At 45.2% G+C, this 18,255-nt stretch overlaps 1 protein-coding gene across 2 annotated transcripts in view; it reads right to left on the bottom strand.

The window, feature by feature from the left end:
• KAT2B (lysine acetyltransferase 2B) overlaps window positions 1–18,255 on the bottom strand; it is a 104,969-nt gene that overhangs the window by 55,250 nt on the left and 31,464 nt on the right. For both annotated transcript variants that reach the window (XM_081235818.1, XM_081235819.1), the window contains exon 2: window positions 15,488–15,614. In XM_081235818.1, coding sequence (XP_081091944.1) covers window positions 15,488–15,614 — 127 coding nt within the window. The remainder of the gene's footprint in view (window positions 1–15,487; window positions 15,615–18,255) is intronic.

The following is an 18,255-nucleotide window of genomic DNA, read 5'->3' as shown; positions in this document are numbered from 1 at the left end:
ATGGGTTCGAGCCCTGGTCCAGGAAGATCTCACATGCCGCGGAGCAACAAAGCCAGTGCGCCACAACTACTGAGCCTGCACTCTAGAGCCTGCGAGCCACAACTACTGAGCCTGTGTGCCACAACTACTGAAGCCTGCGCGCCTAGAGCCCGTTGCGCCACAACAAGAGAAGCCACCGCGATGAGAAGCCCGTGCACCGCAACAAAGAGTAGCCCCTGCTGGCCGCAACTAGAGAGAAAGCCCGCGCGCAGCAACGAAGAGCCAACGCAGCCAAAAATAAATAAATTTTAAAAATAATAATAATAAAATAAAATAGAACATCCTCTCCCAGGAACCTTCTGGAATGTCAACCCATCAGACTGCACTGTCAATAGAGGAACTTTCTGAACCCCTATAAGACTGATATCTTCACACAAAATCGACTTATAATTGTAAGAGACCACCACCTTGTCAAGCACGAACCTCCCCCTCCAACGCTGAAAATGACCAGCGGCTAATGTCCGGTTTTAAGATCTGGAACTTGTTGGCACCAAGTCTGGGTACGACAGTGTTAAATTCTTATATGTTTCCATATAAGCTGTTTTTCATCGTACCAAGAGGGCCCTGTGGTCCTATAGGCTGGATCCAGGATTTGAGGACTGCGGGTTCAGAAGGACCCCAAAACCAGGCTCCCTAAAGGTTTAGCGCTAAGTCCTGTGAACAGTTCTGGTGGCCAAGAATATCACATATCAGGAAAGACCAAAAAAGAGTATCAGTAAAAACTGAATGAAGGCCCTTTTCCTCAGCCCTCCTGAGATGCAGTGAAACCTCACTGTCTCTGCAGCAAAGCCCCAAGGCCTGAGTTTGTGATTCAATGTCCTGCACGGCCACGCTTGAAACCCACCTTTCCTACCTTTATTCAGTTGCCTCACTATCGTTAAGTGGCATATCCATCACCCTCCTCCCCTCCCACACCCCTGTCCTCTCTTCTTCCCAAATCCAGCCCATTTTTCAAGATGAACATGTTTTATCCTCAAAATAATCCTATGAAGTAGGGATGAGTAGCCCCATTTTACGGTTGAGGAAACTGAGGCTCACAGAGACTGAATGCTGTTTCCTCCAATGTCAACTGGCCAGCAAGGCAGACCTGGGGTCTGAAAGCAAAGGATGTTTGACCCAAATTCTGAAGCACCCACACACATTTTTTGGATGATTAGGTGATTCACTTCAAGGTCCTTTCACTTGAAAGGGACTCTCTCTAGGTAAGCCATCCAATACCCAACCAGGAGCCCAGGAGCGCCTTGGGCGGGACCGTGGCTCTCAGGTCTGTGTCCCCAGAAGTAATCACTATGCTCACTGTGCTAATAGGCACTGCCCTTCAAGAGCGATCCTCTCAGGTATGAAAATGCTTGGACCTAGAAGCGCTTGAGATGACTTCTAAAGAAAGATTAAACTATGGAGAAGGGTAAGCTTTTCCTTGCCTTTTTAAAGGGAGATGGAACTAAAGATTCTTGAGGAACAATCCAGGTGTCAAGCATGGGTCAGGCTACTCCAGAGACCAAACCATGAAGCCCAGTCCGAAGTCTGGGATAGAGAACGCAGCTGGTACCCCACCCAGATCCCCTTCCCTTACCACCTCTCCTGGCCTCCAACTGCCAGCAGCTCTGTTCCCTCCTGTCACCATAATCTGCTCTGCCACCTACACGCCCCTCAAGAGCAGCCTTCAAGTTAGAGTATAAAGACCCCAGTTGCCTCGCCCCTTGGGGGAATAACTCTGAGCTAAGTGCTCCAGACCAGCTCTCACATCTTCCCCACAGAATTACCCACCTGTTGCCCACAGCGGGAACTGGCTTAATAATGCACCCATATTGGCCACCTTCTCCTCCTGGTCTCACTTTCCCACACCCCTACCTCCATCCCAAATAAACTAGGACTTGCACTCAAATCCTTGCCTTTGACTCTGTGTCTGTGGGACCTCAAACAAAGATATCTGATCAAAAGCATTTTCAGAGAGGTAAGAGGATTACATACCAAGAGGGTGGGCCTTCCACGCGTCCATGAGGAAGCCAGATTAAAGGGGTTCAAGTTAGAGGGGCAGAGGCCACCCACCTTTCATTCCTTTCTAATGAAGAAAAGCAATGGAAAGGCAGAGGAAAGGGCCCAAGTCACCGGCCACTGGTGATGAGCGTAGGTGTGCACACACCTACATGTGCATGGGCGTGCACCTCTAGACAGCATTTCTAACAGGGAAGAGGGGAGGAAGGAAATTTGGTGAGGTCTGCCTTAGGTACCACAGATACATCCACAGATACATCTCAACTTGACAGCGCCCACACTATATTACTACATTATGTGCACACGAACGTCAGTATTCAAATCTATTACTTTCTATTTGGCTCTACAATATGTGGCTTTATCACTTTCTAATAGATGCCCTTTTAGGTAGAACATTGGCTGGATCATCTTGTTTTCTCAGGAATGCAAAATTTTCTTTGAGGTTAGTCCGAAGCCTTTGGCAGACAGGCCTTATTCTGACAAGTAGGTCAAAATTTTTATGTCACTTATTTACAGAAACAATTTTATTTAAGACTGTTTTGGTCTTGTAATGTTTTAATCTCTTTCCAGTGATAAGTTATGAAAGCAATCAGTCTCCAATATAATATAAATGCCTTCAGATTCTCCAAAATATGAAAGTCTAATTAAGGTGCTAACATATAGTGGCTTTAACTCGTAGAAGTATATGCCATGATTCATTTTTGAAACCAGTGGTTCACGTTCTTTAAGCCACAAACGCTTTGCCCAGATAAATCCTTAATCAGAATTTAGAAAGAGTTGCTCTTTCTAAACAGAGGTTGAAACAGCGGTTGGAAGCTCCAATTTTCAAAATGGGGTGGGAGTTGGGTGGGGCCCAGCATCCCCTCCCCTTGTTGGGGCTCTAAGCTGCATGGTTTGAAAACCACGAAATTCTGAAGAGGAGACTAGATAAAACTTAAAATGCTTAAGACATGAGACCTGAGGAGGTCCATTTCCTTCTGATTCTGCGCATAAGGAAATCCATGATCTCTCCTCCAAGCTCTGTGTCTGACCCCAAGTAGAGAGGACTAGAGCTGGAGATACGGGGAAATGGAAACGAAGCTGCAGGTTCCCAGAGGGAGGAAGGGCGAGGCTGTGCTGGACAAATGGGGGTGTCCCTCAGAGCCGAGGGGGGAGGAACCTTCCTCCAAGAATAAAGGAAGGGTGGGTCGGGGGGCGAAGGGAGCTATACCGAGGCAGAAGGATGACAGTGCACGCAAAGGGTTAAGCTTCCTAGAATGAATGATGAGGTGGGGTAGGGGGAGATCAGATGAAAACAGAGGGAGTGGACCATCTACTTGAGAAGGAAAAACGCAGCTCTGGACAAGTTGCCATGAAAGAGAAGCTTCCGTATAGTGAGAAAGCCGGCACGGGCAGATTCGACCACACTGCATCAGTGCTTAGTCGTCTGCACCTGCCCCGTTCTCAGACTCTCCAAGCATGGGCCCCTTTCACCAACACTCCTTTTCAGTCTCTGAGCATCTAGCACTCAGCTTTTCCCTCTCACCAAATCGACATCACCAGCTAACGTCTCCTCCAAACCGAATCATCCATCCCCACACCCTACCTCACCACTTCGCCATCCCAACAAACCAGTGCACCACCATCCTGGCAAACTTGACTCCAGGATTAAAATCCTCAAGGCCATCCTCAAAACAGCAACTCCCTTTTGCCAAGGAGCCCAGCACTCACTCCTTCACTGTCCTTCATCCCCCAACCAGTGCCACCACCGGACGGACGCAGCTGAGCTTTCCCACCCCTACTTTTGTGATCACTGGGATCTCAAGCCCACGGCACAAAACAACCCCCAGGGCTTCCCTGGTGGCGCAGTGGTTGAGAGTCCGCCTGCCGATGCAGGGGACACTGGTTCGTGTCCCGGTCCGGGAAGATCCCACATGTCGCGGAGCGGCTAGGCCCGTGAGCCATGGCCGCTGAGCCTGCGCGTCCGGAGCCTGTGCTCCATAACAGGAGAGGCCACAACAGTGAGAGGCCCACGTACCACAAAAAAAAAAAAAAACCAACCCCCAGACTGCTCTGCTGCCATGGGAGTCTCCCTAAAGCCCCACTGTCCTCATCAACCCCACCTCCACCAAATCCAGAGACATCTCCTGACTCTTGGGGGCTGCTGAGCAGAATTTAGATAGACCCTACAGTCAACACCACGTCACGCCAACACCCAGATACACTTCACTCTAACTGTAAAGCGAAACTACTTACTGAACTCGTATTTAACTAAAAAGAGCCACTTATTACTGAAGAAAAAACAAAAACACAAAAAACCTCTTAATGTTTTCCAAAGAAACCTTTTTGATGCAAATAAGCTCCCTCCGATGAACCAAAAGCATATTTTCTTGAAGAGATATGCCTATATTATTTACAAGCCTGGAGGCATATATTAAAAATATAAAAATCGGGCTTCCCTGGTGGCGCAGTGGTTGAGAGTCCGCCTGCCGATACAGGGGACACGGGTTCGTGCCCCGGTCCGGGAAGATCCCACATGCCGCGGAGCGGCTGGGCCCGTGAGCCATGGCCGCTGAGCCTGCGCGTCCAGAGCCTGTGCTCCGCAACGGGAGAGGCCACGACAGTGAGAGGCCCGCGTACCGCAAAAAAATAATAATAATAATAATAAAAATCTGTAAACTACAATGTACAAATCTGTATGTAGCAATTAATCGGCCACAGAACTCATAACACTGAGTCAATGCTATTTAAAGCTTTGATACATGTTCCCTAATGTATCTTCCCAATAAAGTTTGCATCCATGTCCATCATATCAGCAGTGTGCTAGAATACCCTTTTCCCCATGCTTGCTAACAGTGAAGAATCATGCTCAGTCATTTCATCAGTCTTTTGAAAATTAATCAGGGTCCCCCACTGTTTTGATTTGCATTCGCTGGAACGCCCTTGGAGTTGTTTGTTTTTCATGTTACTGGCCATTTGTATTTGTTCTTTTGCGCACTACCTATTCATGCCCTCTGCCTGCTTTTTTAGGATGTGGGTCTTTTTCTAATTGCTTGAAAGAGCTTTCTGTCTACCTCCTGGATTTCATTGGGGTTTTTGTTTGTTAGGTTGTGGTTTGATTATATAGGAATTTTATATTTTTCAGAAAGTCAAATCTATGTCTGGCATTTCTTTAAGGTCTTGCTTGCAAAGGTCTTTCCCACAGAACCAAAAGATGACAAAAATGTATTTTCTCCTAGCTCTTCAACAGGTTTGTTCTTAACATTTAAAACATTCCTCCACTGAAACATCAATATCATAAAAGACCAAAAAAAAAGGCAGAGGAACTGTTCCCTGTCAGAGAAGACTAAAGAGGCCGGCTGTGATGTTGCGATTTATATAAAGAAACATATATTTGGTCTTTGTCCCCTTTCCTAGCACAGTTTCCTAGCAAACTTTCCAAAACTCTTGGAATTTCATAAGTAAAGGTGAAAGGAGTGTCTGTTGTTATTCCTAACATGTCCCTTTCGACCACACCTGAGCTTCTGTGAATGGGCTTTTGGAAAGCCCCTACTGATGGGGACTGGTTGCCAGGGGAACCAAACCAGTGATGAGAAGGTTGGAACTCAGCCAGCCCCCTCCACCTCCCCAGGAGAGAAGGGGGTCTGGAGGCTGAGCTAATCACTAATCAATCACTATGCCTATGTAAACAAGACCTCCGTTAAAACCCCTAACCGAAGGGCATGTGAAGGTTCCAGTAGTTGAAGCCTGGAGGTGCTGGGAGGGCAGCTCGCTTGGACACAGCAGAGGAGCTTTGGGCTCTTTCCACCCCACCCTGCTCTGTGCATCTCTTCCATCTGGCTGTTCCTGACTTGTATTCTTTTTATAAAAAGCCAGAAATCTAGTAAGTAAACTGTTTTCCTGAGAACTGTGAGCCACTCTAGAAAATCATCCAACTCGACGAGGGGGCCGTAGGAACCTCTGATATACAGCCGATGGGTCAGAAGCACGGGTCAGGGCCTGAACTTGGGATCGGCATCTGAGCCCTTACCCTGTGGGGTCTGTGCTAACTACAGGCAGATAGTATCAGAATCCAGTTAAGTCACAGGACACCCAGTCAGTGTCTGATGGAGAGCTGGAGAACCGCTCAATGTGGAAAAACCTGCACATCTGGTGTCAGAAGCGTTCCGGAAGTGCTGGGTGTGAGAAGACTCACTGTTTTCCGTTCACATGACAACTAAATACATACGTAATTCTAGACTGGGTGCTTAATGGAGAGGAAAATACGCTCTAAAAGACATTTTGGGGTCAACTATAAAACTGGAATACAAGCAGTAGATTAAGTATTACATTAATGTTAATATTTACTGAAGTTGGTAACTAAACTGAGGTTATGTAAAAGAATATCTGGGAATTCCCTGGCGGTCCTGTGGTTGGGACTTGGCGCTTTCACTGCCGTGGTCCAGGTTTGATCCCTGGCCGGGGAACTAAGATCTTGCATGCAGTGAGGTGTGGCCAAAAAAATTAAAAATTAAAAAAAAAAAAAAGAATACCCTTAAATTTAGGAAATACATACTTATGTATTTAAGAGGAAAAAACCATGATGTAAATGCAACTTATTCTCATATGGTCCAGGAAAAAAGTATAATACATACAAATACACACAGACGCACAGACTCATATATATGATATCAGTCTGTGTGCGTATCTGTGTGTGTGTGCACACGCACACACACGCAAACACACATATGAGAGCAAATGACAAAGCAAATAGGGCAAAATGTTACCAAGAGGTAAATCTGGGCAAAAGATACATGGGATGCTCCTTGTTACTATTCTCATGACTTTTCCGTAAGTTTGAAATTATTTCCAAATAAATAGTTTTTTTTAAATAAATCATTCTTGGGCTTCCCTGGTGGCGCAGTGGTTGAGAGTCCGCCTGCTGATGCAGGGGACACGGGTTCGTGCCCCGGTCCGGGAGGATCCCACATGCCGTGGAGCAGCTGGGCCCATGAGCCATGGTCACTGAGCCTGCGTGTCCGGAGCCTGTGCTCCACAACGGGAGAGGCCACAACAGGGAGAGGCCCACATACCACAAAAAAAAAAAAAAAAAAAAATCATTCTTCCATCTAGAATTTGATAATCAAATGTAAAAGGACCCTACTTTCATTTCAAATTGACTTCCAAGAGCCTGGTACAAAGCATCCATATAATTACCCAAGAATGGCCAACTCTTGACTTGTGGGAAAAGCTCCCTTCTGCTCAGTGCTGTTGCCCACAGTGTCCAGGGCATGGGGGCGCAGGGGGATGCGGGGGACGCGGTGCGTCAAGGACTGGGTGGCCACCACCTTGCACCTCCCAGCAGGGTGGACCCTACCATCCCGCAGGGCTGAGTCAGACTTGCAAACACCCAGGGTGTCAGAGCGACCTGCCAAAACCTGCTGCCAGGAATCACAGTGCAGCTGTGGCCTTACTGGGAACAGGAAACGCACTGTCACTGCAGGCTGTGACCTTCACTCACTCAGCTCTGGCCCCATAGATCTGTCCTGCACTTCTCCTGCGGACAGCCTGCCAGTCCTCACACGCCCTGCGGCGGGAACAGGCTGCTGCTGGGCAGCCTGCTACCACAGCTCCGCTCCTCTGGACCGGAAAGAAAGCAAACGGCACAGCATCTGTAGGATCTGTGAGCTGTTCAAATACAGTTTTTGTTCATGGGAATTTGAGGTCAAGGCTAGAAGAGGTCAAATGAAGTCTTTCAATGAAAGCTTCTGAATTGACTATGTGCAAAAGGCTTATAATTTAACAGTAGTTTCCTAAAATGGAAAAGAATCTGAAAAAGAATAGATAGATAAACTGAATCACTTTGCTGTACACCTGAAACTAACTCGACATTGTAAATCATCTATACTTCAATAAAAAATAAATTTTTTAAAAGGAATTTTTTCAATTAAATAAATAAAAGTGGTTTCAGGGCTTTCCTGGTGGCTCAGTGGTTGAGAGTCCACCTGCCGATGCAGGGGACGCGGGTTCGTGACCCGGTCCGGGAGGATCCCACATGCCACGGAGCGGCTGGGCCCATGAGCCATGGCCACTGAGCCTGCGCGTCCAGAGCCTGTGCTCCGCAACGGGAGAGGCCACAGCAGTGAGAGGCCTGCGTACTGCAAAAAAAAAAAAAAAAAAAAAAAAAAGTGGTTTCACCTTTAGTAATCTCAATCTGGAATGAAGAAAAAGGGTAGTTTAAGAGTAAGAACCTTAGGAGAGTTCAGTCCAACAGGAATATGATGTGAGCCACATATACACTTTTAAATACTCTAGTAACCACTTTATTTTTTCTTATAATAGTTGGTCAAGAAACACTTATTTTATTTTTTTTAATTTCTTTTGGCCGCTCCACGCCGCTTATGGGATCTTTGTTCCCCGACTAGGGATTGAACCCGGGCCCCCGGCAGTGGACGCAAGGAGTCCTAAACACTGGACCACGAGGGTAGTCCCTAGTAACCACTTTAAAAAAGGTAAAAAGAAATAGGTGAAATTCATTTTAATATACTTTATCTAACCTAATATATACTAAGTTATTTCAACATGTACTCAATATTAAAAATATTTTACATTCTTTTCTCATACTAAGCCTTCAAAATTGGTGTGCATTTTCCAAGGGCAGCACATTTCAACTCGAGCAGCCACAGGTGGCTACTATGTTGCACAAGGCAGGTACACATCATAAACCATGAAACCTCCTCCGCAAATAAATGCAACCAGCCGTCTCTTTAGTATTACTAAATGTAATGGATATCTACTAATAAAGAAACAATCCAATTACATCCAAGGAACTAAATGTATTAGGAACTAGAGAAAAAGTCAGTCCTTCATCTCAGTCCAGTATAGAAAACCAATAAGGGTGTATAGAGAACTATAGTTATACAAGCAGGAACACTGCAGTGCAGCTCCAGGAAGTCCTTTATTGTCTGCGCCAAGGGCTGGGATAGTCAGGCCTTGGAGGTGAGTAGGGTTCCCCCAGCAGAGAAAGAAGGAGAGGCATGGCAGGTGCTGTGCACCTCCACATCCAAGGCAGAGGTGGGAGAAAGTGTGCAGACCCTTCAGAGAAGGTGGAGCAGCCCAGGGACCAAAATGCAACCCAGGAGGAGGAAAGGCCTGACCCACCTCGCACACCCAGCTGAAGTGGGCCTTCATCCTGAGAATGAGAGGCTGCCCAGTGGGCTGGAAGCAGGAGGATGTGACCACATTAGGTCGCTAGTGCTTTCTTGGGAAGCCAGGTGCGCAAGCATGGAAATGGGGCCTCCAGGTGCTGCTGCAGATGCAACCACAGAAGGCAGAGAAGCAGCCTGAATCCAGGCAGAGCTGGCGGGAGGTGCACTCAGACAACATCCACAGGACTTCGAGGCCCGAGGAGCACAGGGAAAAGTAACAACCTGCATCAGGTGAGCACAAAAAATGCTACCAGGTTTATCCCCTAACTGCGGCTGTACCAGACTCACAGGTCCTGACAGCTCTGAAGCCCGTGTAGAAAAACAGAGGACCCCCAGCCAAGAGGAATACGCAGACCTGACCCAGGCGGCTGTGTCTGTGTGCTGGCCGGGCCCCATACGTCTGTCACTTGGTATCTGCCCAGGACATGTGTAAATGGGGACCAGGTATGATTAAGTGGTGAAGGGGTTTGCAAATGCGGCAAAGCCAGAGAAGAGATGTTGGATCAATAGTCCATGAGAAAAATACTGGTAAGATACTTCATACTGTTCAAGAAATAAGCTCTGGTGTAACTGTTAATGCTGGTCTTTACTTTCCTTGGAAAGTTTCTACCGTAAATAAGCAGGTAAGCAGAGGTAACCATAGGAATATATACCAATTTCCACTTCTGTGATGTTTAAATATACGTGTGTGTATCAGAAAAAAACTGATGACATTAAAAAACAATCAGAAACCGGGACTTCCCTGGTGGTGCAGTGGTTAAGAATCTGCCTGCCAATGCAGGGGACACCGGTTTGATCCCTGGTCTGGGAAGATCCCACATGCCACGGAGCAGCTAAGCCCATGTGCCACAACTACTGGGCCTGCGCTCTAGAGCCCGCGAGCCACAACTACTGAGCCCACGTGCTGCAACTACTGAAACCCATGCACCTAGAGCCCATGCTCCACAACAAGAGAAGCCACTGCAAAGTGAAGCCTACGTATCGCAACGAAGAGTAGCCACTGCTCGCCACAACTAGAGAAAGCCCGCGCGCAGCAATGAAGACCCAATGCAGCCAAAAATAAAAAAAAATTAAAATAAAAAAAAAAGGAAAAAAAATCAGAAACCTTCCTAAAACTGCAAAAAATGATCAATAGTCAAATTTCATACTCAGTATGTTCAGGCACAGTTCAGAACAATGGACTCCAAAATGACAACAAAAATTCCAATTGTGTTTTGATCACAATGGTGTTTCCTACTGTCCTGGTCATAAAAGGAGGTTGCTATTTAAACAAGCAGTCCCAAAATAAGAAATTTTGATTAATACTAAAGTAAGGAGACATGTTTGGGCCAACTGAAGTACTTTGTTAGTATCCTTCGCCAAATTTTTATAAACTGAATGTACTTATACCAATCCCAAATATCAAATAATTTCAGAGAATGGAGTAGAATGTTCTAGGCCAGCACTATCCAGTAGATATATAATGCAAGCCACACATGTAATTTTAAGTTTTCCAGTAGCAACACTGAAAAAAGAAACAGGTGAAATTGATTTGAATAATACATTTTATTAACCCAAAATAGCCAAAATATTATCATTTCAACATGTAATCAAAATTAATGAGATATCTCACTTTTTTTTTCATACTAAGCTTTCAAAATCTGACCTGTGTTTCACACCTACAGCTCATCTCAATCTAGAGCAGCTACAATTCAAGGGCTCATTAGCCAAATGTAGCAAGTGGCTATAGTATTAGACAGTGTAGGTCTAGACTAACAATTGCATTCTGTGGATGAAGATACTGAACAGCAAAGCGGTTAGGGGACTGGTAAACTGCCAAGCCAGGCGTAGAATTGTTAGTTTCTAACTCCTGCCCGAATGTTCTTTCTATTTAATCAGCCCATCAGCCTGCAGTAGCCCTGCGTTTGACACCCAGGAGACACACAAGGGTATCAAATTAAGGCAGGCCAAGGACGCCTGGGATGCAAGTCGCTGTCAGGAGACCGCGTGAAACCAGAGCTCACTGTCAAAAGACCGTGTATGGCTGAGCCAAAGGACACCCAACAGCAAATCAACAGAACAGACACCATCTCAATCGATACGCCTGAGTGTTTTGTTTTGACAAGTCCAAGAACACTACATATATTGTAGGATCTAAATTCATCATACTCAGAATAGTAACTGTGAAAATAGCACAGTGCATACAAATCAAAATGTTTTTGAGAATTCAAGCTTGCATGACGCTGGACAGAATTCCCTAGACCCCAACCTCTACTTTGTTGGTAATATTTAAGAAGTCATGTGCAGGAATAAGAAAAGATGCCTGGCAAAAAAAAAAAAAAGTGGGGAGGGAAATTGTCAAATGTTAATCATTGTTAAAGCTGGCTGATGGATACAAGGCTGTTTATTAAATGATTCTTCCTACCTTGATACATATGTGGAAGCTTCCACAATAAAAATTTTTAAAGGGAATTCCCTGGCAGTCCAGTGGTTAGGACTCCAGGCTCCCACTGCTGGGGGCACAGGTTGAATCTCTGGTCAGGGAACAAAGATCCCGCAAGCCTTGCAGCCTGGCCAAAAAAAAAAAAGCGGGGGGGGGGGGGTTCTTTAAAAAAAGGGGTTGGGGAGGAGGCATAATCCTCCTTCTAGAAGAGGAAAAAGTTTTCTCAAGCCCCGGCACTAAGACCAATAAATAATCTATGGCATTTGGGCAGTAATTCCAAGAGCATTTGAAAATATGCAGACATCCCAATTCTAAGAAAGCAAACCAAATAGAGAAGAGAAAGGAACCGACAGGGGGAAAATATTTTTAAAACGCCTACAGCCCCAATACCCTGAGAAAATCACTGTCAGCAATGCAACACATATCTTTCCAGATCATCTCCTGTTCGTATGTATTAAAATATTATCTAACCTAAAGAAATGAGATTATCCTCATGGAGCTGTTCTCAAGTCAGCAGCCCTGCATTTGGGAATGACCACCTTCCGGGTAGTTCTCACAGGGTGAAACTCAGGGCTGGGCGAGTGACAGATACCACACGAATCAGCCCCTCCTCTGATGATTTAAATCCTGAACCAATACTCCCAGGAACAGAGGTTAATGGACCTGAATCATACAGGGTCCTGGACAGAAGGCCCATGAATTCCTGCAGCTGGGATCCCAGGACCTGATACCGGGTTTCCCTCTGTTTCCGGCTTGTGGAAGCGACCAGTACTCTTCTTATGAATACGGTTTTCTCATTCAAACTGGACAGAGTTCCCATCTGTTGTTTGAAGTAAAGAATCCTAATAAGAGTAATAAGAACACATTAATCTTCCAGGTATTGTGCTAAAATTCTGATAGGTGTTCATTCACTTAATCCTCACGACGCTCCCATGAGGTAAATACTATTATTAACTCCATTTCAGAACTGAAAAACTGGAGGGCCAGGCTGATTACATAATATGCCGCAACTCACAGCTACTGGCTGTTGAGCAAGGATTTGAACTTGCGCTGCTGGATCCTGTCATTTAGTCCTCCAATTAAGCTGCTTTCTGACATGCTTTTTTCATTAATAATACATTAAGAATATCATTCCATGCTGGAAAACACACCTTTTGTTAACAGCCATATTGAATTTCATAATATATATTTTCATAATTCAACCAAGGATCTCCTCCATTGGGATATTTAGATTGTTTCTAGTTTATTTAATATCATGAATATGGCTATAATAGCTGTCCTTTTAATCTGAAGGCACGTCTTAATTTATATTTACGTTAACTTTCTGGCATGGATTTGTCAGGTCAAAGGATATGTACCCTTTTTTTCCATCCTCGATTATGTATTGTCAAATAAGGGTACTTGTTTTCAAAGCTTGTTAAGAAATATAAAAGGGAACAAAGTTGGCTTTTCTTTGAGAAAGGCTGTTTCTGCCTTTGGGCATTCCTGTGTGTTGACCTGCTCAGAAAGGAGACAATCTGTGCAGCTAACAAAGAAAAAGAACTCTGTTTTTAAATGTTAATTGGTGTAGGATAATAGGATTTCCCAATCAATACCAAATACAGTTCAAGTCCAGTGTTTAAGGAGTTCTCTACTGCATCATATTTCCTGAGGCAATTCTAAAGGGCATCACTCAGGGATCGATAGTGGAAAAGGTGAGTTAAAAGCAAAGATATTCCTGTGACTTTTGGCATCTGTCCTTTGCACTGGCTGCTTCAAAACTCAGAACTTACATTATTTGAGACACCAGTTAAATCAACACATAGATGTGATTATCAATGCTTTTATTTCTCTTGTGAGATTGATGTTCTCTATTTCCTTTTCTCAGAAGGTCACTCCAGTGCAGTAACTTCCTGAGGAGATCACACTAGTATCTACTTTTTTGCTCTATAAGGACTGAAATCCTCTCCAGCTGAGTACAAAATAACACTTCAGACTAGACCTAACTCCAGGCTAACGAAGGCTGATGCACCACCATCTGACATCAGCAGGAAGCTTTAGAGAAAGATGATGGCTAAAAGGAGCCACCCATACTATATGACCCTGCAATCCCACTCCTGGGCATATATCTGGAGAAAAACATGATCCAAAAGGATGCACGCACCCCAGTGTTCACAGCAGCACTATTCACAATAGCCAAGACATGAAAACAACCTGAATGTCCATTGACAGATGAATAGATAAAGAAGATGTGGCACATGTATATAATGGAATATTACTCAGCCATAAAAAAGAGTGAAATAATGCCATTTGTAGCAACATGGATGGACCTAGACATTGTCATACTCAGTGAAGTAAATCACACAAAGACAAATATCATATGATATCGCTTATAGGTAGAATCTTTAAAAAATAATACAAATGAACTTATTTACAAAACCGAAACAGACTCACAGACGTAGAGAATGAACTTATGGTTATCAGAGGGGAAGGGTGTGTGAGAGGGATAGTTAGGGAGTTTGGGATTGACATGTACCCACGTTATATTTAAAATGGATAACCAACAAGGATCTACTGTATAGCACAGTGAACTCTGCTCAATATTATGTAGCAACCTAAATGGGAAAAGAATTTGAAAAAGAATAGATACATGTATATGTATAACTGAATCACTTTGCTGTACACCTGAAACTAACATGACATTGTTAATCAACTATACTCCAATATAAAATAAAAAGTCTAAATAAATAGAGACTTCCCTGGTGGTCCAGCAGTTGAGAATCCACCTTCTAATGCAGGGGATGCAGGTTCAATTCCTGGTCGGGGATCTAAGATCCCACATGCCACAGGGCAACTAAGCCAGAGCACTGCAACTACAGAGCCCAGGCACTCTGGAGCCCATGCGCCACACCTAGAGAGAAGCCCTCGTGCCACAATGAAAGATCCTGTGTGCCGCAACTAAGACCCGACACAGCCAAAAATAAATAAATAAAGTTTAAATAAAAAAATAAATAAACAAATGGAGCCACCCCCTTATCAAGGGTCAGATGGAAAAGGCCAAAGTACATTAGTGAGAATGTTTGGCGCTGCGTCCTTGCAACACTGGACAGTAAACTGTACACAGAGACGTTCTTTGGGAGACCAGATAGCTGAAGGCAGAAAAGTAAATAAAATAAGTACAAGAGTCCCAGATCCCTTGGGAACTGGAATTTTAATATCTCGGGAAAACGAATTTCTCAGTAACCTTACCCACTCAAACAAAATACAATTTAAAAAGAAAACCTGTATCCTAAAAGTAGGATCAGGACACAGAACATATTAGCACAGGCCTGTTGACTGATTCTGGCAGAGTCTATATGGCCAGGCTGACAATGATTATCCTGCAGGGACAGATAAGAAAGTTGAAAGGGAAAACACAAGTAAATATTTACTAAGCACAACCCCAAGGAAGAAAAGAGCTAGCAGACACAGGAAACTAAAGAATATGAAGATAAAATGAAGCATTCCCAGAAAGTTCAGGGAATCAGAAAATAATAAGAAAAATGAGAATCAGAATCAGGACATGTTACGTGTTAATCTAAGTAGCTTGGTTGCCACGTTTCATCTTATTTGGCAATCCCCTTCTCCCTCACTCCCCCGCCAACTCCGTCCCAGTCAACTAGCTCTTAGGGAAAACCGGGAAGAGACAGATGAGGAATCCATGCAAACAGTGCAGGATTTGTCTCCCACGTGAAGCCTCCCCAGCAGACTCATGAAGCTAAAGAGTCTCTTTTGTTGCCTCATATGGAGGTGAGGTGTGCAAGTCTGGTTAACCCGCTAATTCAGTGAGTTAGAACTTGCAGGCAACAATGACATCGTTGGTCTCCTTGAAGATTTAGGAACTCACCGAGGGCATGGCTACAACTCCGGCAGGATTCCGTCAGACTGACGATTATTTGCTGCAGGTCGGCTCTGGGGGGAGTGGGAGAAGGGTTGGGGTTTTTCCAGCCATTACATTTACAAGATTCCTCAGCCTAAAAAAAAATGAATAGAGAAACAACGTTATGTAACAGGCAGCAATGGACTGAATGTATTACACGCGAATAATACACTCTAGTCACGTGACAGCTACCCACCCCACTCCAGACTTAATAATATTCTCTATATTCACAAGAAACGAATACAGAAAGAAAGCAAAGAAGGTGTGTGACTTGGGCCTTCGGGTTTTTTGTTGTGTTTTTGGTTTGGGTTTCTTTTCTGCTGGCTGGAATCCAAGTACTGCCTCAGAAAAAGGACCATCCCATACACTTCGGTAATACCGCCCCAAGCGAGCCTCCATGGGGGGTCAATTCCAAGGGAGTCCATCCATGAAGCTTCCCAAAGGGATGAGCCAGACTCCTGAGGTCCCTGCAACACAGCTGGGGCTCTAGCCGCAACTCTGCCCCGCAGAACTGAAGAAGTCAGCAATCTTGGGGACATGAGGAAGGACACAGCAGTTGAAGCCACACGTGCAGGGTCCTCCAAGTCCTTTGGGGGGTCCCAGCTGTAGAAGTGGACAGGGCTCGCCACGTCGTCTGGGATTTCTACCTCTGTGTATTTCCCAGGCCTCCTGGACTAGAATACTATTATTTTAGCAATGCTTGGTAGAAATCTTCCTTAACTTCCTCCACTTACTTCACACTTCCCCACCTTCTTAGAGAACAGCGAATATGATTGAGCATTTCAGTGATGACTTGGGTGGTGAAGGAGAGGACAAGGATGGAAAGATATTGATTATTCCCAGTTACTCTACCAAGCTACCATGCTGGGTATTCAGGGGTCGTAAGTTGTGGAAGGCAATGTGGAAGGCTTGCACTGAATGACTCAAGCCACTTAGAATTCTGCCTACTTCTGGTGTATCCTTCACCACTCCATCCCTCTCTTATTTACTGCTTCAAATCTGCTGTGGCTGGGAAACCAAAAAGTTAATTGTTAGAACAACATGAGACACAGGCAGATTCATTCTGGGCCTTCTACGTGCTTTGTCCAATACGGGAGTCACAAGCCACGTGTGGCTATTGCTCACTTGAAATATGGCTTGTGTACATTGAAATGCATTGTAGGTGTAAAATACACAGAGTTAGAAGACGGGTGTGAGGGAAAAAAAGTCTCAGTAATTTTCATATTCATTACATGTTGAAATGTCAATATTTTAGATACATGGAGTTAAATAAGAGATATTAAAATTCATTTGACCTGTTTCTTTTTACTTTTCTTAATGTGACCACCAGAACTTTTAAAATTACACATGTGGTTCACATTACACTTCCACTGGACAGCACTGGCCTTGAAACAAATCGCAGTAGATTTCTGTGCTTGGGCTTCGTGTTAGATCTTTTGTTCCCTCAGACGTCTCTCCTCCCTGCTTTGGATCCTGCCCCCCACCCCACCCTCCATCCCCTCGTGTACCAGATGGCTGAAGTTAACAGGAGTCTGATTTGTAGAAAATTCCAGAATGGCTGCTGCCTTGACCTCACACAGAAAACTCTCCAAGAGAGGAACGGTTTCTGAAGTATAGGCGTGTATATAGGAGAGTAAGAAAAGAAAGAATAAATAATTGGTAAGGCAGGAAGGCTCAAGGTGGAAGAAGAAAAATCTGCTTTGGATGGTAAGTGCTCTCCAGGGGGCCCCGTGAACCTGGCAAGCCCAACCCAACAGCGCCTCACATTTCATCACAGCGCGGATGGGGAAGGATGGGCCCGAGGAAGGGCCTTACACCAGGTACCCCAACAGAGCAGCCCCCCGCCAGTAGCCCCCGTCACACTCCTCTGTTTGGCCAGGCACTAGGCAGGACCTACCGTTACCCCCATTGCTCTGCTACTAAGCTGAGCCAGGCCCTGAAATTCTCTGCCGTGAACCATCCACCTCCTTAGAGACTTGGAAAGGTCTCCGAGGCCATGTTCTTGAGGGGGACACTCATGAGAACCTGCTCCCCGGAAAGTAGCCCGACAGTCTCCGGAGGGCTAAGGGACACCCCCCCCCAGTGGACCCCTCCTCTTCTAATCATGGGAGAGCTACTTGAAGGGACTCCCACAGCCCCCAGCTTCTCTGAGCGCTTGGTCTGATCCCACTGCCCTTTCCGAAATGGCGTTTGGTTGGAAAAAGAAAAGTGATGACAAAACAAGTTAATTAAGGAGAGCAGGACAAACCTAAGAAGAGAAAACAGTGATAGCCAGAAACCCTGAGTTTGGAGAACTACATTCTAAGCCAGACAAAGACTACTATGCATACTGAGTCACTCACTATCACAGTATGTGCTGAGGTTCTACTATGGGCCGGGTACTTTTGCTGGGTATGGAAGGGAATGAAGAAAGATCCTGCCTGTCCTCAAGGAGCTGACACTGGGGTGCTGCAGGAGAGGGCAAACAGGCAACACCAATAAGCACATCATACAGTATGTCAGAGAGTGACAGTGATCGGAAAGAAAGATGGAGCGATGGATACAAGGGGGTTCGGTGGACAGTGAGATCGAATGTGCCATTTTAACCAGGCCTTTTAGAGAAGGTGGCATTCAACCAAAGGCTTGACCATTAGGGACCTGGCGGAAGAGCATCCCAGGCAGAGGAAACAGCCAGCGAAAAGGCAAGCATGCCTGGTCTGCTCAACACAAAGGCCAGCACGGCTACAGCACAGCAA

This window comes from Mesoplodon bidens, assembly GCF_964165515.1.
Source record: "Mesoplodon bidens genome assembly, chromosome: 5".
NCBI lineage: Eukaryota > Metazoa > Chordata > Mammalia > Artiodactyla > Ziphiidae > Mesoplodon > Mesoplodon bidens.
Note: the sequence above shows the minus strand (reverse complement) of the source record. Positions and strands in the feature narration are given on the sequence as shown.